This window comes from Mixophyes fleayi, chromosome 1 (assembly GCF_038048845.1).
Source record: "Mixophyes fleayi isolate aMixFle1 chromosome 1, aMixFle1.hap1, whole genome shotgun sequence".
Classification (NCBI taxonomy): Eukaryota; Metazoa; Chordata; class Amphibia; order Anura; family Limnodynastidae; genus Mixophyes; species Mixophyes fleayi.
In genome coordinates this window covers 354,553,953-354,577,553 of record NC_134402.1, presented here as the reverse complement: position 1 = coordinate 354,577,553, position 23,601 = coordinate 354,553,953, and the positions used below count along the sequence as shown (strand labels likewise).

General features: G+C 42.3%; 1 protein-coding gene across 4 annotated transcripts in view; it reads left to right on the top strand.

Moving 5' to 3' along the window:
• Window positions 1-23,601, top strand: part of ATP6V0A2 (ATPase H+ transporting V0 subunit a2) — a 49,978-nt gene that overhangs the window by 17,574 nt on the left and 8,803 nt on the right. For all 4 annotated transcript variants that reach the window (XM_075177235.1, XM_075177216.1, XM_075177206.1 and 1 more), the window contains exons 6-18: window positions 2,077-2,203; window positions 3,267-3,349; window positions 4,277-4,370; window positions 6,581-6,793; window positions 11,275-11,425; window positions 11,570-11,709; window positions 12,383-12,540; window positions 12,707-12,794; window positions 12,997-13,115; window positions 13,867-14,086; window positions 15,741-15,860; window positions 22,231-22,353; window positions 23,208-23,325. In XM_075177235.1, the coding sequence (XP_075033336.1) occupies window positions 2,077-2,203; window positions 3,267-3,349; window positions 4,277-4,370; window positions 6,581-6,793; window positions 11,275-11,425; window positions 11,570-11,709; window positions 12,383-12,540; window positions 12,707-12,794; window positions 12,997-13,115; window positions 13,867-14,086; window positions 15,741-15,860; window positions 22,231-22,353; window positions 23,208-23,325 (1,754 nt within the window). The remainder of the gene's footprint in view (window positions 1-2,076; window positions 2,204-3,266; window positions 3,350-4,276; window positions 4,371-6,580; window positions 6,794-11,274; window positions 11,426-11,569; window positions 11,710-12,382; window positions 12,541-12,706; window positions 12,795-12,996; window positions 13,116-13,866; window positions 14,087-15,740; window positions 15,861-22,230; window positions 22,354-23,207; window positions 23,326-23,601) is intronic.

Sequence of the window (23,601 nt, the reverse complement as noted above, 5' to 3'; positions counted from 1 at the left end):
TGCCAAATTATCTGTTGGACAGCCTAACCAGGATGCTCGCTGTACGGCTTGCGAGGCCGAGATCCAGGAGCGACATGCTCCAGCTCAGGGTGCAGCAGCTATGGAAGAACTGCACTGGGCTAAGTCACTAAGCCATGGTGCAACTCACCTGGGTGATGATACGTTCCGCAGAGGTGCGTGTGGTTTCTGTTTCCCACACTTCTACACAATCACTAGCGGCCGCAGCCACATCCTCTCAGTCCGAATCAGTTCAGGAAGAGGAAAGCCTGCTTACAGTATCACACAGGGCCAAGATGATGCGTCTCAGGGCCGTGATCAGGATTCAGACCATTCCTCAGAGGAGGAGGGTGAATTATAGACACTGATCTGCAGGAGGAGGACTCGCTTAGTTTGGTAGATTCTGCCCCTGCTCAAAATGATTGTAACCTCATTCTAAGTATCAGACATCAGGCAACCCGGTCTCCTCGCTCAGGACCCTCTTCTCTGACACTCTTTGGATCGTCTAGCGTGGCTGTTGAAACCCTAATTCTCAAGGCCAGCAATTTTTCTCAGGAAGTCATTGGTACTGTTATTAGGGCCAGGGAGGCGTCGTCCTCTACCATATAACATCAAGTCTGGAAAGCCTTTTCTATTCTTTGGTGTGAGGCCCACAGTCTACACACATCCAGGTTTAGCCTACCTCGGCTACTGGCCTTCCTGCAGGCCGGTCTCGATAAGAGGTTCCCTGAGGTACCTCAAGGTTCAGGTCTCGGCGCTTTCCGTTAATTTTCAACGCAGACTAGCGACATTCAGGGTTGTTCAGACCTTCTTGCAGGGAGTTCTTCATGTGCAGCCCCCCTTTATTCACCCAGTGGAGCCTTGGGAATCTCAATTTGGTGGCTAACGAGCTTACCCAGACATCGTTTGAACCTCTGGAGTCAGTTGTCTTACTCCATCTCACTTGGAAGACTGTATTAGTTTTGGCTGTCCCGTCAGCTCATAGAGTCTCCGAATTAGCAGCGCTCTGCTGCAATTCTACTTTTTTTTAATCCCTAACGAGGATAGAGTGGTCCTGCACACCAAGCCTTCTTTTGTTCCAAAGGTGGTGTCCAGGTTTCACTTAAATCAGGAGATTGTGCTCCCGGCCTTCTGCCTGTCGTCCTCTTCTCCTAGTGACTACTTTCAGTAGCTGGACGTGGTTTAGGCTCTTCGTTTTAATGTTGACTGCACGGCCTCTGTCCGCAGAACAAAGGACCTTTTTGTTCTTTACGATGCACAGAAGCGAGGTTGGCCTTCTTCTAAGTAGTCCCTTGTCCGCTGGATAAAGTCCACTATTTCTCTGGCTTATGTCCAGGAGTCTCAGCCCATCCCAGTATCATTAAAGGCTCATTCTACCAGAGCTGTCGGCGCATCTTGTGCGGCTATGCAGAGCGGGAACATGGTCATCTGTACACACCATTTAAAAGTTCTACAGGTTGCAGGGCTTTGCATCCGCGGATGCGAGTTTTGGACGCAGTGTTGCGTGCAGCCATTCCAGAGCATTCCCTCACTTAGAGGCAGCTTTGGTATGTCCCCAATGTCTTGCAGTGTCCCCCAATGGTAGGAAAGAGAAAAGAAGATTGTTACCGTAAAATCGATTTCTCTTACTCTATGGGGGACACTGCGCACCCTCCCTTGCTCTTCTGTAAATAGTTCTGTTGTGTGCATTTTATTACAAAAGAAAAAAACGTTTTTGTTTAGCCCCATAGGGCTCCTCTTCCTCCTACGCTTGGTTAGACAAAACTGAGGCTACAGGAGAGGAGGGGCATAGTAAGGGAGGAAAAACAAGTCTAAGGGGGTATTCAATTGTTGCTTTTAACGCGCTAAAACAAAAAAAAGGGAGCTGCGAGATGAAATTTAGCGAGTAATTACCGTATTAACGCTAATATTTTTAGAGCGCTCGTTTGAGAGCGTTAACGGCAACAATTGAATACCCCCCTAAGTGCCTAAACTTCTAGTCCCACCTACTATACCCCAATGTCTCGCAGTGTCCCCCAATAGAGTAAGAGAAATCGATTTTATGGTGACTAAAAATATTCTTTTCTCTTTTGCCTGCAGCTTTATCTCTGGCTTAGTTCACTGTGCAAAACTAGAATCCTTTGAGAAAATGCTTTGGAGGGCTTGCAAAGGCTACACCATCCTCACCTACCGGGAGCTAGATGAGTTTCTGAAAGATCCTGACACTGTGAGTTGAACCCTCCCTGTTTATTTGTTAGGCAGTAATATTTGAAGAATTTTAAAATTGCACAGTGAAGGCATTGGGAATTGGTGAAGTAATCAATGCATGTTGATTGGACATGTTTCTACTTGTTGGGTTGAGGGGGATTATGGGTAAGAGTTATATAGGACGGAGAGAGATTAGCACTTTGTCCACATTAGTGTTAAATATTTTTTTGGGTGGAGTTCACTATGCTCCATTTCTCTGTGAATATTCTTTTTTTTTTTTTTTTTATTGTTCAAAGAGCAACTAAACAAAATTTTGATGTGGTCATGTGTGATTGTAAAAAAAATAATAAAAAAATAAAATAAAATTGTTCAGACTGACATCTCGCTGCAACTCTCGTTAAAAACAAAGCATAACTGGGACTGAGCAATCACATGCCCCTTTAATAGCGTCACTTTTTAGGACACTATCTTAAAGGGATTTTGTACTGTAAATGTAAATGCTAGTAAATCCTTTTCTATAAAAATATTTTATTGGTCTCTCCCCGGACACCTTTCACCATCCATTGTGTTTAGCTGGGTCCTGACACTCTTGTATAGCTAGGAGCTCTGTCGTTTATGGTTGGCGCTGTTTAGCTTTCCTCAGAGCAGGAGACGTCGGTTACAGCAGCTGTGCATGCAAGCCAGCTGCTGATTGGAGGAGTCGATTGACGAAATCCCTGTAATGTGGTCTGATGTTGAACAAAAGTGCAAAATGTTTAGCTTACTGTGACATCATTGGCCTTCTATATGATGCCACCAATCTTCAGCCTTTACAGACCATTTATGTACCTTGGAGATTTGCTAGCAGTTCTAGCTTTGCACTACTTATAGTTAATAATACACCGGCCTCCTAATCAATGGATGTGTTTTCCAATAAATCAACCCACATGTTGGAAGATATAGTTAAGTATAAACAGATCAGTTACTTCAAGTATCTTAATTAGCTCCGTTATCCATGGACAATCCTGTATAATTGCCCAACGTGGCATTGTTTTCTCCATTTCTGATATGTGACATGTCTGTTATCTTTATTAATTTTATAGGAAGAACCAACTAAGTGGTTTGTGTTTTTAGTTTCCTATTGGGGAGACCAAATTGGGCAAAAGGTCAAAAAGATCTGTGACTGGTGAGTAACACATTATGGAGAACTGTGACAAACTGAGCATGAAAGTCCCCAATTAAACATGTATATTTACAGTCATTAATCTTACTAGTATTTTAAAATGTGATTTAACCTGATACCTGTGCAGTTGTCTGATAAATTCCATCACTGTACAGCATCAGGTATCTAGGAGTGCACCTTACAACACATTTTATATATTTTATTGTGGTGTAAGTATTGAAGTCATAATAGAATTTTGTACAGCCCTAAAGGAAGACTGACACACAGTCTGGACTGCCCCTAGTAAATGTGATGTAAGTATATTGTACTGGTATTTCAAACATATCATAAGGCTCTGGTTTGCAATTTACAGATTTATTTTTGTATTATTATTATGCCATGTGCACCTCCTGTAGATTAATATGGCATCCCAATAAGTTATTACCCCATGCACTTTATCTTCTGTAACCATACCTATGCCTTTCCTTGTCCAACGCTGTGATCTACATCATGTATCTGTCTCACAGAAATAACTAATTGTTTATCACATATAACTGCCTGCATCTAATAGCCATCCCTATCTAACTCCAATCTTGTTTTTAAATCTGTAGCAGGATTTAATGTATTATCAAATCTACATTTTATTTACATTCCAGCATATCTTCATCTGATTTAATCATCAAAATTGTATATAACACTGTTTATGCTAGCATGCATAATACAAATTTCTTTGTTATATGTTTGGGAAACTACTCAATTTAAATATGGTTCTCTGAATCGGCTTTCTCTTCCATCGGACTCCCAGTTGTTCATAAATTACTCTAATTTTCTTTAACATAAAAAAAACAGTTTCTTAATCTTTTTGGTTCATGATAGCCAAGTATATTTTTTAGATTATAGCTTTGTGTGTACTTGAATTCTCCAAATGCTGTTCTTTTTAATTATCTTTAGTTACCATTGTCATGTGTATCCCTACCCAAATTCTTCCGAGGAGCGGCAAGACATCATATCTGGGCTGAACACACGAATTCAAGACTTGCACTCGGTGAGCATGATTGCAAAATATTTTTTTTAAGTGCAGTGTGCGTCTGCATTTGGGGAAAAAATCTAAATATCAGGAAATCATTGAGAGCACAGCAAAAACCCCTTTTGAAGGCAACAAAATATTTTGCATTTCTGTTAAGGTTAACTGTACTTGTATAGCCATTCTGGATATTATAATTCTTGTGGGATTGTGTAATAAAAGTAATTATTGTTGTCCCTGTAATTAGGTGCTGTGTATCACAACCTCCCCTTCTGCCTGCGAGCTTATGCAAAGCTGAAACAGTACTATACACAAGCATAGCCAGTAACTGCCCTAATTTTACAGACCACCCAAGTTATAAGAAGGCAGTTTTTTCCTAATGCTGTTGTGTGCACAATTTTGAATTGCAAGCTAGCTTCTCTGTAAATTATGTGGATGGCGGAGATATCGGCTTATAGACCCAAAATACTGTGCATGCTCTCATTTCGACTTTCATGTATTATATATGTCCCTACGCACATTAAAATAGCCAATATCGTTATTTTAGTAGGAATTCACTCTAGGGAACATTAATGACAGTTTGACAAGTTTATAACAAAAGAAAATAAGACCTCAGGGCTGTTGTAGTATACTAGGCGTATATAAGTTACTCCTAGAGTGATCAAACGCCATTCTATCGGAAGTACTAGCTACCACTATCTCCTAGTGGTAGTAATGTACGTTGGTCACCTAAACAGAGTGGAGACAGCAAATTTCTGGGCTAATCTCGTATACAGGAGTGTACAGCCTATTATTTCACAAAGAATGAATATTTAATAATTTTAGTTGTACAGTGCATTGTATAATAGCTACTAAAACATAGTACATAGGAACACTGATCTACCCGTCATTCAGAATAAAACTCTTCTTTGCAAAAGACCCCAACTTTCCAATCAAATACTTGTGAATGCACACTGCTTACAGGTGTGCAACTTAAAAAGGAGTACAATTGCTTCTGCATGCTTTTTATATTTGGAAAAACCACCATTTTAATTATTTTGTTTGGCCTAGTTCAGTTTCCCAAACTCTGTTGTCAGGGACCCCCAACAGTGCACGTTGTCCATATCTCCTTGCTGGAGCACAGGTGTAATCATTACTGACTGACACATTGTAACAGGTGGTATAATTATTTTACATGTGTCATGGGAAAACCGGCACTGTTATGGGGGGGGCAGAGGACTGGGTTTGGGAAACATAGTATGGATCTTCAGCCACTGCTGAAATTAACTGACTCATATACGCTTTTCACCTTTAGCTTTCAGTGGAACTTATTTGGCTATAAAATGATGTCATCAATTCATAATAAGTACATTAGACAGCCACAGCAGACTAATAAACACCCTGTCCTGTGGACACTCCAAACCCAGTGTGTCCAGCAGGATGGGCATATATAAGGGAAGCAGTTAAAAAATTCAGGAAGTTGGCACTTTATTCCTAAAGGAGATTCTATATTGCTAGGATCCAGTGTCCACCATGTAATAATGGCGGAATGAATATTAAGGGATGATTGCAGAAAAATATTGTTACAGTATGTTCGATATATATGATGGTAGTATCAGGTGATGTTATTAAAACTGCTAACAGAGCTCATCATAAAATGCAGTTGTTGTTGTTGTTACTGTTGTTATTAACCTTTATTTAGTGTGATCATATTATGCAGAACTTTACAGAGAATGTTTAATCGTTCATATCAGTCTGCACCAGTGGAGCTCACAGTCTAAATTCTGTAACACACACCTACCTATCTGTTGGAATGTTTTTGGAATGTGGGAGAAAATTGTAGCAATCTGAGGAAACCCTTGTAGATAAAGGAAGGACTCACAAACTCAAAACAGATAGTGTCTGTGGCCCCAGCACTCTGAGACGACATTGTTAACCACTGAGCCATCAAATTTCATTGTTTTTATAATCCTTATATAGGAGAACTGTGGGAGGAGATCACTTTAATTGAAGTATGCCGTTTCTCTCGCAATACAATAGCTTAGGGGTATGACCTAATGGCAAGGGTTGAGTGGCATCTTTGGGGTGGATATTGTGTCAATGGGAGCCTGGATAGGTCCATAAGTATGATAGAGATGAAGAAGTGAAAGACACAACACTTTCATAGAGCTGTCTGCACAGAGGGGTAACTTAAAACATTTTTAAATGTTTTTAGTGTCTTTTTAATAAATGTTTTGCTTTGTTTCATGTAGGTGATATCCCAGACAGATGATTATCTAAAACAAGTTCTTTTCAAGGCTTCAGAGTCAATCTACAAGTGGGTTATTCAGGTCAAGAAGATGAAAGCTATTTACCATGTTCTGAATCTGTGCAGTTTTGATGTCACCAACAAGTGCCTGATTGCTGAGGTTTGGTGTCCTGTGGCAGATCTCCAGAACCTGAGGAGAGCGCTTGAGGAAGGCTCGGTGAGATCTTCTTCCTTTTGTTCAAAACAAACATCGATCTATTGTGAACCCACTACTTACACATTTCATGTTTTGAAACCTCGGTCACTTGGTTCTGTTGGTGAAGGAGAGAGTTAAAAACATAATACTGAAATGTTAGGTTTGCATATATTTGAACATGAGAAAAAAAAAACACAGCAGGAGAGTATATCTGGTTTCTGCAATTCAGAGGTTAAACACAATTTGTATGTCAAATGTACCTGAAAGAAGTTAGTGGTTTCATTTATAGCCATATGTATATTTCGCTTTCATCCTATCTGGGGGACACTCCTACCTGCTACCACGGGGTTGTGTGAGGGGAAGAGGAGTTTGGCATTTAACTTGTTAACGTTTGCATCTGACAAACCCCTCTCCTCTGCAACCCCCCTGTAGCCTTTAGTTTTAGTTGAGTGCCCAATGGAGTTGGGCTTACTTAGCTAGGCAGTAAGTTTTGTTGTGTTTTTTTTTTTTTTTTTTTACTTTAAAATGTTTTATTTTAGTTTTATTTTAGGCAGAGGTGTGCTCTGTACTCTTACAGAGCACACTCATTAGTTAAAGAAGCAGCTGTCAGCTGAGAGCCGGATGGCTCTCACCAACAGCAGAGAGATTCTTTTTAATTATTGTGGTGGCTTCTATACAGTGCTGACAGGCGGCTTGTATAGGCCGCTATCACACTGATCGCTCCAGGTTACCGGCGTTGCCACGAAGGCAGAGAGCACCAGTAACCCCCGCCATCGGAGGCTGACATGTTGGACTGTTCCAAGTCCCCTCCTCAGAAAAGTAGGTGGGAACTTGGTATTCATCTGCAGGGGCCAGGACATAAACCCAGAGGCGATTACTGCTTACAGAGAAGCAGTAAATCTCCCTTAACATCGTTGCCCTGTTAAAATGGAGCAAATGCAGGACGGGAAGAGCTAGTATAATAGAGCTTCCTCATCTGCAGTGGAATATTGGAGTTTCCCAAGGTGCCAAGATCTGCCCGGGAAAAGAGACATTAGCTCCTTCTGAGGTATAAGCAGAGCTGCTGACTGACTTCTTCTGCTCCAGCTTAGCCTTGGGAAGGCTAAGTACCAAAAACTTTTTCTATACTCGCTATTCTATAGATAGAGGTGTATTAGAAAACTTATTCATGCATTTGGTATGGGCCAGACAACACAGGTCCAGACCATTTGGCACCAGAAGACACTCGCACCGAGGTAGGTCTTCCTCCTCCTCCACAAATCTTCCCTATTCCAAGCTCCAGGATAAACCGGCAGTGTGACCCGCCATCCCCCCCTTCTGGCGACGGGAGGGAGGACATCTGTTTCCGTTTTCAGAGATCAGTGGGCAGGCAGATTCCTTGGAGAACAGTTGGATTCGAAAGATCATGACAAGAGGTTAGTGGGCCCAGCCCCTCGTGGTTTTTTTTGCCACCAGCTTGCCCTGCTACCCACGAAGAAGACAGGCAATGCTTCTCTGTGGTGTCTCTCGCTTCTTTCCGCAGGAGTGATCCGGGAGGATCCAGAACCCCAAAAGAGACAGGGGATCTACTCCAACCTCTTTTTGGTCCAAAAGCCAGATGGCTCCTTCCGCCCCATCTTGAACCTAAAACAGTTGAACCTTCACCTGCAGATGGTCAGTTATCAACGGACTGGAGGCAAACCAGTCCGTTGCGTCAATAGACATCAAAGACGCCTACCTCCACGTTCCTATCTGGAAGGCACATCAGGCTCTTCTCAAATTCACGGTGCGATCTTCTCACTATCAGTTCACTGCTCTCCCATTCGGCCTCGCAACAGCACCCAAGGGTGTTTGCAAAAATTATGGCAGTGATTGCGGGTTATCTTCATTCCAGAGGTGGGCAGTTAGTGCCCTACCTGGACGATTTACTAATCAAGGCTGCCTCGGCTCACCTGTTCAAGCAATTCCTACAGCTCACAATCAGGATCCTGGAGAGGCATGGGTGGCTCATAAATCACCCCAAATCCCAGTTAACCCCTTGCTAGAGAATGACTTGTCAAGGACTGATAATGGATACCAACAATCGGAAGGTATTCCTTCCAGAGGACAAAGCACAATCCCTGTGAGACTTGGCGATTCGAGCTTTGTCCTGCCGCAGAACGTCGGTCCTCTTATGCATGCGCTTACTAGGAAAGATGGTGTCGACCTTCGAGATTCTCCCTTAAAGTCGAATTCACTCTCATTGCTTCCAATGGGACCCCTTAAAAAAAAATAAAAAAAAATGGTCAGGATCCCATCAGATGTTAGAACGTCAGTTGATTCGCTTGTCATTGAAAGCGGGACAATCCGTCAGATGGTGGATAGCCCGGGACAACTTGCTAGTCGGCAGGTCCTTTGCCCCATGGTCTTGGATCTTAGTATCCACAGACACCAGCGTTCAGGCTGCGGCCCTTCATTTGAGACTTCAAGGGCTCTAGTCTGCTCAGGAGACCTCTCTCCCCATCAACATACTGGAACTAAAAGCCATGTTAAAGGTCTTACCAGTCCATCCTTCAGGGCCAACCGGTCCGTCTGCAGTCCGACAATGCCACGGCAGTGTCGTACGTCAACGGACACAACTCCGATTTTGACCTGGGCCGAAAACAACGTCCCCCGCCATTTCCACAGTCTTTATTCGAGGCATCCAGAACTGGGAAGCATGAAATTCTGCCGTGGGAATGGTCTCTTCATCCGGATGTTTTTCAGTTTCTGGTCGTCCAATGGGGGACCCCGGACCGAGACCTAATGGCGTCTCGTCATAACAGAAAGTTCCTGCAATTTTGCTCAAGGGCAATCGATGCCTTGGCAGTGACCGTAGATGTAATGACATTTCCCTGGGACTTCAGGTTAGGATACCTATTCCCTCCCATTTCCATGATTCCCCGCATCCTTCGGAGAGTCAAACAGGGCAGACAGTCATACTGGTGACTCCAGCTTGGCCACGGAGAGTCTGGTATCCAGAAATACTGTTGATGGCGGTAGGTCCAGGTCTTCGGTTACCTCTTCAAGAAGACCTTCTACTTCACGGACCATTCCTACATCAGGACTTGCCGTGGCTGAATTTAACGGCATGGCTGTTGAAGCCAGCCTTTGGAAATCCAAATGGTTCTCTTCACGAATAGTGGATACCCTCCTTAAATCTAGAAAACCAGTCTCTGCTCGGATCTACCACCGTATCTGGCATACATTAGATGGTGTGAGAAGCAGACCTGCCACTCTGATTTTTTTTTTTCCGCCTCTCATGGTTTCTTGCTTTTCTCCAGGATGTCCTGGATGGGGTCTTCGCCTAGGATCCTTAAAAGTGCAGATTTCGGCTCTTTCAGTGTTTTTTCACCAGACAGACATACCGGATGTCAGGACCTTTCTACAAGGGGTCCTGCATTTCCAGCCTCCATATGTTCCGCACACTGCACCCTGGGATCTTAATCTGGTCCTTAATATGCTTCAAGAACCTCCCTTTGCACCATTGCAGAGTTACAGTTCTTAACATGGAGAGTTGTTTTTCTACTTGCGATTGCCTCAGTGCATAGTTCATAGAGTTTCCGAGCTGGGGGGGCACTACCATGTCAAGAACCATATTTGGTGTTTCACGACGATAGGGCAGTTCTCAGAACAATGCCTTCTTTCCTACCAAGAAATAGTGGTTCCGGTGTTCACGGATGATCCACAAGTGCCTGGAACAGGATCTATGGAATTTCTGGATGTAGTCAGAGCTCTCCAAATCTATGTTCATAGGACATCAAAGATTTTCCGCATGGTTCCTTTCTTTATTTTATATGACTTCTCAAAACGTGGTTGGCCGGCCTCCAGGCAATCTATTGCTAGATGGCTTACGTCGACTATTAAGCAGGCTTATATCAATGCTAACCGACCTGTGCCAGATCGTATTGTTTCCCATACTACCCATTCCGTGGGTGCTTCTTGGGCTGCGCGAAATGGGGCCTCAGCGAACCAGTTATGCAGAGCAGCCACCTGGTCATCGGTCCATACCTTTACTAAATTTTACCAATTCAATGTCTTTGCGTCGGCAGACGCCTGTTTTGGCCGTAGTGCTCTATGTGCTGGGCTGTCAGAGCGGTCCCTCCCTTAAGGGGGCTGCTTTAGAAAGTCCCTATGTTGGTAGTGTCCCCCAGATAGGATGAAAGAGAAAAGAGGATTTTTATACTTGCGAGAAATCAGTTTTTTTCTGATTCCATCTGGGGGACACTGCATTCCCTCTCTTCTGCTGTGTGGTCTCTAGTTAGTTGACTTCCCTTCCTTGGGGCTTTATACTTGGATTGAAGAGGCTACAGGGGGTTGCAGTGGGGAGGGATTTGTCAGTAGCATACATTAAGAGTTAACTAGTTAAGTGTCAAACTCCTCTTCCCCTCACACAACCCCGTGGTAGCAGTGTCTCCCAGATGGAATAGGAGAAATGGATTTATCGCGAGTATAAAAATCCTCTTTATAATAGTGGCACTTAACTTTTTGTCTCCTTTTATCAGAGAAAGAGTGGTGCTTCCATAGCTTCCTTCATAAACCGCATACCCAGCAATGAGACCCCTCCAACGTTAATCCGTACCAACAAATTCACTGCCGGCTTTCAGAACATTGTAGATGCATACGGTGTGGGGGACTATAGAGAACTAAATCCAGGTACATTATTTAGGATTTAAGCCTTTTTCAGCCTTAAATCTACTTACTTTAACTAGTTTGGTTTTTACTACTTTAATATCTAATGAAGTGTTCCAATTTGTCAAATTAAAAGCAGTAAGAAGTTTTATATTTTTCAAATAACAGCTCCCTACACCATCATCACATTTCCTTTCCTGTTTGCTGTCATGTTTGGAGATTTTGGACACGGACTTTTGATGTCTTTATTTGCTCTGTTCCTTGTTCTCTATGAAAACAGTCCTACATTAAAACACGCTCAAGATGAAGTAAGCAAATGTCTTATTTTCTTTGCTATGTTTTTAAATGGCGAAACATATATTTGCTAAGTCCAAACATGGGCAAGACTGATTCACACGACACTAGCCCTTAAGGCAGTGGATCCCAAACTTTCTCAGTTCAAGGCACCCCTAAGCCAAAATAATTACCAAGTAGTCCCCTGCCTTGCTTACCACCGGCCCTGGCACCCCTGTGAGATCGCTGTGGCACCCCAGGGAACCGTGGCACACAGTTTGGGAACCACTGCCTTAAGGTGAAATAAGTTTTAAACTGTTCCTGATAGTTGTGCTGGAAATCGTCTGTTATTTACCTGTAAATAAGATAACTAAACTAGAAGTTAACCGTCCACATAATTTGTGTTTGTTTTTTTATCTCGAGCTTTGTGAACATTGATGTTTTTGTAAATTAAAAATTACAATTTTGTGTCCCCTATATTTTACCCAGCAAAGTTCTCTCAAAAGTAAGTAACGAGATGTTAGAAAGATGTTACAAAATGCTTTGTAAGTCTTACTGACTGTTGACGACATGGTCGTCCACTGTAGTGCAACAATATCCTGCGTGCCGAATGTTGCCCCCCACTGATTTAAGCTTTTAATGATCAGCTTTTCAGAATCTGCACAGATTATGGTGTTTGTCTGTCTTCTCATTTCTGATATTTAACAGATTCTGAAGACATTTTTTGAGGGCCGGTACATTATCCTGCTAATGGGACTCTTTTCTGTCTACACTGGGCTTATTTACAATGACTGCTTTTCAAAGTCTGTGAACATATTTGGGTCTGGTTGGAATGTATCGGCTATGTTTGAATCGAAAGTTTGGACGTGAGTATAAATAGATATGGCTTATAATATGATTTGATCTTTTGATATCTGTTAAATATTAATGTTAAATAAAGGGACTGTGCTTTTTAGATTTGGATAAGAAAAAATAAATGCATATCATAGAAAGTCTTAATGTCCGTTTTTTGTTTTGTACTTTGTCCGCCAGTAAAACTGATTTATCAAATCAGTACTTAACACTGGATCCCAATGTATCGGGAGTTGTGATTGGAGTTTATCCTTTTGGCATAGACCCAGTAAGTACCATTACATACTAGTGAAAACTACTTTCCGAAGATTTACATTACTTTCCCAGCGCCTCCTTTCTTTTTGACTCTTCACTACAGACTTCATTTCCCTGACTTGTTCCTCATACGTGTCATTGCTGCTTCTCTCCCTCTCCCCCTCCATTTTTGTTTTGTACAGTTTTCATCTGTCTTTTCTTAATTTTTCTGTTAGATTTGGAATTTGGCCACAAACCGCCTCTCTTTCCTGAACTCTTTCAAAATGAAGATGTCCATTATTGTAGGTGTGATACACATGACGTTTGGAGTAATTCTGAGTGCTGTCAACTACATGTAAGTGAACAGTCTCTATCCCTCCCTCCCTTTTTGAACAGCAGTGACCTCCCCCAGCATTCTTGCAAGGCATTTGTTGAGTGTAGCATTACAAAAATAGTTGTCCAAGATAGGCACCATTTAAGGAGAAAATCTCTGGCCCTGGTCTTTAACAAGTTATCAGAATGTTTTTTTCGAATAATTCAGTGAGCAGTCACAGCAATATTTGCCTGGTCTTGTGTAACAGAATAATAGGGAACCATTCATCTGAACTTCCATCATTTTCAAGAACCATTTGGACATGTTATATTATGCAAAGCCTCTAGCAGGATGTGTCTGCATGACTAGATGGATTTGAAATGTAAAGGTTGCTTGATAAGGTTTGTGCAAACAATGTAAAAATGTTAATCTGTGACTACTTCATACATTTTACACGTGTTTTGTTTATATCCCTGCACTCAGTGTTGAAAGATGATATAAGCAAATCCCTTTTTCCTGAGTACTGTGTTGTCAGAACAAGAACTTGCAGAATCTTAACACCACCAGTTATTTTTAGCTCTTCCAGATCATGTTACCTATGTCCCCTATATACTCTGAGAGAAAATAATTTAATGCTAAGTAACACATATCCTCTTATATCTACTAGATACTGAATCTCGTTTAATTTTTACTTTTTTTCGGTAATCGTAAACAAACTTTACTGAATAAACTTGTTTAAGCTAAAGAAATGTCTATTAACATATTTTATTACCCTCTTCCTATTTATTCCCAGGCACTTCAAGAAAAAGTTCAGTGTGTTCCTGGTCTTTATCCCTGAGATGCTCTTCATGATGTGTATCTTTGGTTACCTTGTGTTTATGGTTGTGTATAAGTGGTTGACATGGTCTTCACTGAATTCCAGAGATGCACCTAGTATTCTCCTTCATTTCATAAATATGTTTATGTTTACTAGTGATACTGATAACAAGAATCCTACTCTTTACCCAGGACAGGTGAGTGATAACTGGATGGTAATAATTAGGGGTATTATGATTGTCTAGTTTATTACATGATAATTCGTGCTGGAATAATTTACATTTCAAACATGGCCCCTCTGAGTACAGTATTGTATACTCGTGTACATTGAATTGCTACTGCTTTTAATTACCATTTAGGATTTAGTGTTTTGTTTTATACCTTGTGCCTATTTATGTAATTTCAGAAAAAATTAGGTCTAATTTATGTAGTCTCAAATCTTTTTTTTGGGGGAGGGGGGAAATATTTAAAATATAACAAGGTAGACATAGTTCACATAAGCAAACGAAAGTTCACAAAAATGTACATAACCCAAGTAGAACTGAAACGCGTGGGTCACAAATAAAAGTATTAATACAGGAAGGGTAACCTAAATCTATTACACAAGCCAATTAAAAGGATGGGCAGGGTTGCTGAAGGTGACAAGAAAGGGATAGGAAGCAAGTGGAGAGGAGGGAGGCAACAAGCTAATCAGGGAGTAGGGGGCTGCGGTCATTGGCCGAGCAGAGAGAGCGAGAGTGGGGGTGAGGAGTCAATCCGATTCTGTAAGGGATATGCGGACTCCGTGGAAGTATTCGAAGCAATGGAAGATGGAAGCAGAGTGAAAGATCAATCTGGCTGCAGGGTTGGGGAGAGATTTGAGAGGAGACAGGTGGGTGAGGGGGTGGCCAGCTAGGAGAAGGTTGCAATAGTCGAGGTGAAAATTAAGAGTGGATTAATGATTTTGTACAATCGATTGAGAGGAAGGCAGAGATGAGAATACACTTGTACATAGTGACAACCTGGTTAGAATAGGCCAAGGGAGTAATTGGAGAGAGGAGTGTTTTAAGTGTGTAAGAGACAAGCACGGTTGCAGGAGATGAGATCGCATTTGATGAGTATGGATTTGGGTGAGGAATATGGTGCAGGAGGTGAGGTGGTGGTCAGAGTGTGAAAGGAGAGTTGAAATCAGAAATGGGGCAAACGTTAGACAAAAAAAGATTGATTTTGGCCAAGGCAGTGGGTGTGGGAGAATGGCCTCTCTCAATGGGACAAAGGAGACGTGAGGGAGAGAAGTTTGGAGGCCACTGCAACACTGGAGTTGTCGATTGAGATGTTGAAGGTGCCCAGGGTGAGGGATGCTCGAAGGACAGGTAGTGAAGCCCTGAGGGTGGTTGATGACCACGACTCGAAGATGGATAGGGATAAAGATGAATGGAGTGGACTTCAAAGCAGGAGATGAGATGGAGGGACCTGTATCAGGGCAGTGTGAAAAGTGGTATCGGAAGGGGGGAGTCAAGTTTCAATACTTGCAATTATTCTGCGAGAATGATCCATCCTCATAGGAGTCATTGATCCCTATTTAAAATGCCTGTTTTCATCAAATTGTAAATGCAGTTCATGGGACATAGCCCTTGTGTATAAGAGCACTTAAATAATGAATATGATTGTTCTTCTTTAAAATTCTGTAAATATTTAATAGTCATTGAATCACCCAAATGATAGCGATTACTGGATAAATCATGGTTTTAGACACCTATTTCTCATATAAGGTTGTGAAGGGAAGGTGGGAGCAGTTTGTTGCTGAGGGTCTGTTTGTGAAAATCCTTTATTTTATTTTTTTTTTTATTTTTTTTTTATTCCCATGTCTAGATTGGTTTCCAAATATTCCTGGTGGTTGTTGTGTTCCTCTGTGTTCCTGTGCTGCTGTTTGGGAAACCTCTATATCTTTACTGGCAGCACCATGGAGGGCAGACGTTTGGGAATTACAGGGTAAATATTGTATTCTTTAATTTTGTTTAATATATCGTAATCTGAATGTTTGTAAGGTATTTTGTTGGGAACTCTTACCCTGGTTTAAAACTTATATTTCTTTTTTTTTTCTCTTGTTAAACCACTTAATGTGACTTTATTATATGAAACTTTTGCATTGAAGAGTATGCATTTTGTAAGAGTTTTACATTTACTGCAAGTGAAAACACTGTGGCCATAAAGAAAAGTTAGAGCAGTACAAAAAAATGTATTTATGTAATATAAGTAATGCCATACAATTTATTTATTTTTTTTAAGCTCTGCCAATTGCTTCAGCTATTGTAAATGTACACTTAGTTTTTTGGTGGTTATCGTTTTAACGATGACCACAAATCTGACAAGTCCTACAAATATAATCCGAATGTATCCCAAACCAATTTCAAAATAGACTTACCTGAAACAAGACGCTGCAGGTCTCCGATGGCACCATGATGCTGACAGCAATTTATTCCAAGTGGACAGGTCTTCGGCACTACAGCTTGACGTCACCGCGATCTCTTTCAATGTTAATTTAAAGTGGCAGTATCAGGTTAACATTGACAGAAGTTGCGATTGGGATACATTCGGATTTTATTTGTAGGACTTGTCGTTGTCAGGTTTGTGGTCATCGTTCAAGCGTACCCAACCCTAAATTTTTATAAAAGTTATTGAAATAAAAATTCTGTATATTATGGATAAAAAAAAAATGGAACAAAGTACCAATGAGACCCAGAATTCATTGGCTGTTGTAGCGTTTGAAATAAATATTTTTTGTTACTCTTTCATTCTATCTGGGGGACACTGCTACCATGGAGTTGAGAGAGTGGAGGTGGAGTTGGTACTTAACAGGTTAACTTTGGTAATGTATCAAAGCTGACAAACCCTCTGCAACCCCCTGTAGCCTCTCCAGTCTTAGTTAAGTGCCCAAGGGAGTTGGGCTTACTTTTATGACAGGAAGAAATTTATTTTCCTTACTTATTTAAACTTTTCTATTTGCAGTAGTGTGTTCTGTTAGCTACACAGAGCACACTTATTCAGACTGTGAGAGCCGGACGGTTCTCACTAACAACATTGAAAATATATATATATTTTTTTCTCTTTGCACTTCCCAGACTCAGCTGACAAGCGGCGTATAGCCGCTGTCGTACTGATCCAGGACCGCTATGCCCGCGCTGCCAAAAATGGCAGAGAGCGCCAGTAATTGGAACGCTGGGGGCCGCCATATTGGAATGTACCAAGTCTCCTCCTCGGCAAAGGAGGGGGGGGAACTTGTTCCACCAACAAAACTGTTTACCAGGAATCTGTTACAAGCAACTGCTGCATATTATAGATCGCAGAAATATCAAGAGGAGCAGGAAAAGGGTGCAGCACGGGAGGGTACTAAGAAGACAGTCCCTCCCTGCAGTCTGAAGCAAGTGGACTATTCCAAGGGCGCCAAAACAACTGCCCAGGAAAACGAGCAGAAGGGACACTGAGTTGCTGACAGATCTCTCCTGCTCCAAAATATATCTTCGCCTGATTGGAAGGCCAAGTACCTCTTTTCTTCTATTTCTATAACATAGATAGGGGTATTTTGAAACTAAATTGTTGTAGCAATAGCATTTTTATTAAAATATAGAATACTAATTGCATAACACATAATCTTAACAGGGATACTCACTTTTTACTCTGTCATAGACTAGTTAGTATCTCTCTGTTTGCTTGTGAGTGATTGCCTGTATTTCATTCTATTACTGTTATACTGCTCCCTTAAAAAAATGTCTGATGAGGGAAAGCACCTTGGACAAAATATTATACGTGTTCCAAGTGTAAAGATAGGTTACCAATTGGACTACAGGACCCGGGGGCGCTTTGTGCTGACTGCAGCAGGAGGGGGGGTACCATGGCCGTGCAAGCTCAAGTTAGCGCACCACCGATAGTGGAAACGCCAGAATGGGCAAATGCCCTGACATGGGGTTGAGACATTGGTAAAGCTGCTATGTAAACCAACAGTGGTTACGGCGGTTCCCCCCTCTATCTCCGTAGCAATTGACCCCTTCGTAACAGGCAGGACTACGGAGACCGCCTGGTGGTTGCAGTTTGTCAGATATCAAGTATTCTGGATCTACAAGAAAATAAAACATCAGATCAAAGTCTCTTTAAAAAAGCTAGGAGACGTGCGATCCACTGTCCTCCATCAGTGGATCTGAAGGAAATAACGGAAGCATCCTGGAAACAACCAGAACGGAAATTTACTATTCAGTGAAGCTATCTGGCTTTATACCGATTACAAGAGGAGGACCTCAACTGTTGGGAACAGGTTCCAAGGGTTAATTCACGCTTGGCATGCCACACCCTACTCCCTATCCCAGAAACAACCATCCTGCAGGATAATACTGACCGCAAGATAGAGGAATTTTTAAAGTCTATCTACACTGCGGCAGGTACTTCATTCAGACCTATGTTTTTATTGGAATGGATTGCCAGGGCTATGGAAACATGGGCTGACTAATTAGCAGTGGGTCTGCAAAGTTCAGAATTCCTCCACCTTTGCCTGCAACTCAAGGAGGCTTCCGGATACTTATATGATGCCGCCAAGAATGCAGCCTCTATTTCTTCATCTATTTGTGCAACTGCAGTAGCGGCCAGGAGAACCTTATGGCTCAGGTCCTGGGAGGCGGACACTGAATCTAAAAAAGTCTTTAGATTCACTCCCTTATTCAGGTGGAGTGTTAGTCGGCCGTGAACTGAACAGCATAATTTGCCAGGCCACAGGAGGCAAAAACCGTTTCCTCCCAGTAAATGTCCCAAAATCTACGGCACCAAGGTTTGGTTCGTTTAGACAGTCCTTTCGGGCTCCTCTGCTCGAGGCAAGACACTCAGACCTAGACCTTCTGGCTTCTAGAGGATAATCGTGTAGAGGTAGTTCTTCCTCCTCCACGAAACATCCGTCTCCCAAGCTTCCGGAAAAAGTCAGTTTGACGGTCTCCCTCCCCTCCTCGCAGGAGTGGATTGACGTCTTCTACTGTTTAGAGATCAGTAGGCAGCGTCCTCAGAAGACCGTTTGATTCTGGGGATCATGACGAGAGGATACATGATAGACCTATCAGGTCCAGCCCCTCGTTAGTTCTTTGCAATCAACTTGTCCCGCGACCCTCGAAAGAAAGAGGTAGTGTTTGTATGTGTTGCTTCTCTTCTTTTCCGCTGGAGTCATCTGCCAGGTTCCGTAACACCAAAAGAGACAGGGGTTCTACTCCAATCTCTTTTTGGTCGCAAAGCTGGATGGCTCATTCCGACATGTTCTAAATCTAAGACAGTTAAACAGGCAACTGTGGGTGGTCGGGTTTCGAATGGAATCCCTCAGGTCCATCATCAATGGACTGGAACCAGAGCAATTCATGGCGTCGATAGACATCAAAGACGCCTACCTTCACATACCTATCTGGGAGGCTCATGAGGCCCTTCTCAGATTCACAGTGGAACCGTCTCGCTACCAATTCCGAACTCTCCCATTTGCCTTCTCGACAGCACAGAGTGTTTACAAAAATAATGGCAGCCTGTCTTCATTCCAAAGGCATGCAAATAGTGTCCTATCTGGACGATCTGCTCATAAAAGTTTCCTCAGCTTACTTGGTAAATCGGCGCCTGGTCCTCACTATCGGGATCCTGGAGAAGCACGGATGGCTCATAAATCGAGAAAAATACCATTTGCTTCCGTGCCAGAAAAAGACCTTTCTGGGACTAATCATGGATACTAACAAACAAAAGGTTTTCCTTCCGGAGGACAAATCTCAATCCCTGAGGAATCTGACGACTCGGGTTATGACCTGCCGAAGACTGTTGGTCCACTTATGCATGCGTCTATTAGGAAAGATGGTATTGATTTTCGAAACCATTCCTTATGGTCGACTTCACTCGCGCTGCTTCCAATGGGATCTTTTAAGGAAGTGGTCAGGATTCCATCTGAAATTAGGCGAGGTGAAGGCTTTCCTCAGGTGGTGGACAGTCCAGGACCATCTGACAGTGGGAAGGTCCTTTGCCCCATGGTCCTGGATCTGTAGTGCTTCAGTTACGGCTCCAGGGACTCTGGACCACTCGGGATGCTTCCCTCCCCATCAACATTCTGCAGCTAAAAAACATGCTAATGGCCTTACAGAGGGCCCAAAAGATACTTCATAAGCACCCAGTCCGTCTGCAGTGCGACAGCAGTGTCTTAAGTCAACAGACAGGGAGTCACCTTTTTCCTCCCATCCCTATGATTCCCCACGTCCTTCAAGTAAAGCAAAGGGGACTCCCAGTCATACTAGTGGCTATAGCGTGTTTGGTACACAGACATTCTGAGGCTAGTGGTAGGTCCGGGTTGCCTTTTCGAGAAGACCTTCTTTAGCAAGGACCATTCACTCATCAGGAATTGCCTCGGTTCAATTTAATGGCATGGCTGTTGAGGCCAACCTGTTGATTCCAACCTGTTGAGGCTAGAAAAACAGTTTTGGCTCGTATTTGCCACCGCATCTGGCAAGCCTTCATCAGATGGTGTGAGAGACGACCATGCCACACGGCTGATTTTCGTCTTCCACGGTTTCTGGCTTTTCTCCTGGATGGCCTGGATGCGGGCCTTTTTCTGGGTTCATTGAAAGTACAGATATCGTCCCTTTTGGTGTATTTTCATCTACGCTTGGCTGACATTTCGTATGTCCGGACTTTCTTGGGAGGAGTCCTGTATATCCAACCTCCATATGTTCAACCAACAGCACCCTGGGATCTTAACCTGGTGCTTGATATGCTTCAAGGACCTCCGTTTGAACTGTTACACACTGCAGAATTACGGTTCTTGACTATGAAACTTTATTTCTGCTGGCTATTGCATTGGCTTGTAGAGTTTCCGAATTGAGTGCTCTCATGTCGTGGAGCCATATCTTTTATGTTTCACGATGATAGGGCGGTCCTCAGAACAGTTCCCGCTTTCCTACCAAACGTGGTGTCCAGTTTTCATGTGAACCAAGAAATATTGGTTCCGGTATTCACAGGTGGCCCGCAGTTTTCAGGGACAGGTTCCATGAAGTTTCTGGATGTGGTTTACAGCTCTAAGAATTTATGTCAGAAGGACGTCAAAGATTCTCTGCACGGTTTCATAATTTATTTTGTTTGACTCCTCAAAACGAGGATGGCCGGCCTCTAAGCAATCGATTGCTAGGTGACTTACTTCTACTGTTAAGCAGGCTTATGTCAATGCTAACAGACCTGTGCCAAATCGTATTCTAGCCCATTCTACCCGTTCAGTGGGGGCGTCCTGGCCTGCACGAAATGGGGCCTCATTTGACCAGTTGTGCTGGGCAGCCACTTGGTCTTCGGTCCATACTTTTACCAAATTTTATCAATTCAATGTATTTGCGTCAGCAGATGTTTCTTTTGGCAATAGTGCTGTATGTGCCAGGTTTTCAGAGCGGTCCCTCCCTTAAAGGGGCTGCTTTAGAACATCCCCATGGTAGTATTATCCCCCAGATAGGATGAAAGAGAAAAGAGGTTTTTTTTTATACTCGCAATAAATCCGTTTCTCTGATTCCATCTGGGGGACACTGCTTTCCCTCCCTTCTGCTCTTCTGCTGTTTGGTCTCTGGTTGGTTGACTTCCCTTCCTTGGGGCTTTATACTTGGACTGGAGAGGCTACAGGAGGTTGCAGAAGGGAGGGGTTTGTCAGCATTGATACACTAACAAAGTTAACCTGTGAAGTGCCAACTCCGCCTCCACTCTCTCAACTCATTGTAGCCGTGTCTTCCAGATGGAATTGGAGAAACTGATTTATCGTGAATATAAAATTCCTCTTTTTTTTTTCTCCCCTTGAAGGAACAGATTGGAAAGTAGTTTCTTAAGATGTCATAGAGGTTGATGATTTTCTGTTTTTGAAAGCAGACGAATAATTCCGTTGAAAGTCTAGTGTCTGCTCATGGATATTCTGGACTGCACCCTATTGCTTTTGAAAGAGGCCTACACAATTAGATCATAAACAGCCAGATCTGTATTCAGTTTGGGTATAGATGAAAACAAGATCCCAGGGAGCTGCATTAGGGCCCTCCGCTAATAACCACACACAGTGATAACGGTCACTAGCTGACTGCCATTTCAGACAAAATAAATTTTGTATCTGATTGTCAGTGGAGCCCCACACACATGCAATTTTTGTTTTTATTGGCCAATTTGATATAAAAATATTTTTTTTAATCAATATACAGATCTAAGACACAGGTAGCCCTAAATGTATCAGAACCTGCCAGGGTAAGATGTATATAGCAGGATGTTTACTTGGACCATTAGCCTTTTATCATATATGGACCTGTGATATTGTTCATGTTAATGTTCCTCATTTTATCTGTAGAAAGGATACTCATTAGTCCGTCATGGAAGTGAGGAAGAACTGACGTTGCTGAGGTCACATGATTTGGAAGAAGGTGAAGACCATACAGGCCACGAGGCCCAGAGAGAGAGAGACAGAGAAGAGGTGAGTACATGACTGACTTACCCCTGAATTTCATAGAGTGCAATTGTCATCATAGGTTTATATTTCTTGGGCAATAAAAAAAAAGTTTACTGACAACACTTTCAAACTTATATAGTAGCAGGATAATAGTAGCATGCCCTGTTTGACTTGTATGTAATTGTTAAAAATTGGATGTTTTGGTTTATTATATTACCCAGAGCTGTACAAAGGGGTTGGGTACGTATTATCGATGATGAAAAATTCGACAACCTTTACTTCCGACTTGTCACAAAAACAAATAGAATATATAGAGACTTACCTGAAAACCGAAGCTCCAGATCTCTGATGGAAGCGGCATGCTGACAGTCATTCCGGATACCCAGGACTCCAGCACTTCAGGTTGACGTCGGCGCGACTTTGATCAATGTTAATTTAAAGAGGCAATGTCTGGAACCCGCAGGCTAAGTGTTTTAAACTCTTACTTCGGCATGCATGCCTGTCAGCATGCCACTTCCATCGTAGATCTGGAGCTTCGGTTTTCGGGTAAGTCTCTCTCTCTCTATCTCTAATCTCTAATATATTCGTTTTTGTGACAAGTCAGATTTTTTTTTTCTTGCATGAGTAAAGTCTTTTGGATTTTTCATCACTGCTAACACGATTAACATCGGACAGAAAATATGTAATAATTTACCTCAGTCCCTTCCCCATTGGAACTTACATTCTAAATGTTGGAACATGTGGTTTAGTAATTAGAGGTATGATCTGCTCTCCTCTCTCTCCAATATATAGTTACTATGTGCAAGTAATGTGTAATAAATCTGTTTGTTATTGCAATCATATATGCTTATTAGTGTTTTTTTTTATTTGTTTTGCAGTTTGACATGGCGGAGGTGTTTATGCATCAGGCCATCCACACCATTGAATACTGTCTGGGATGCGTTTCTAACACTGCTTCCTATCTGCGTCTCTGGGCTTTAAGTTTGGCACATGCCCGTAAGTCTCCTCTGTTTTCACTTGTAAAGAAATTAAAAAAAAATAACTTTACTTTATTAACTTTAGTGGTTACTAGTTGCTTCATTGTTTCACTTCTCAGACGTCGGGGTTATCCTTGACCTTACTTATACTTTAAACTTTTTTGTTCTTTAGGGAAATGAACAGTGATTTATAGTAACAAATTCCTTTTTAAATATTTGCCTTAAAGTTTAAATAGAAACATACAACATCTGGTGTAAAATCCCACATTTTTTAATGGCCGAAACATTCTTATTG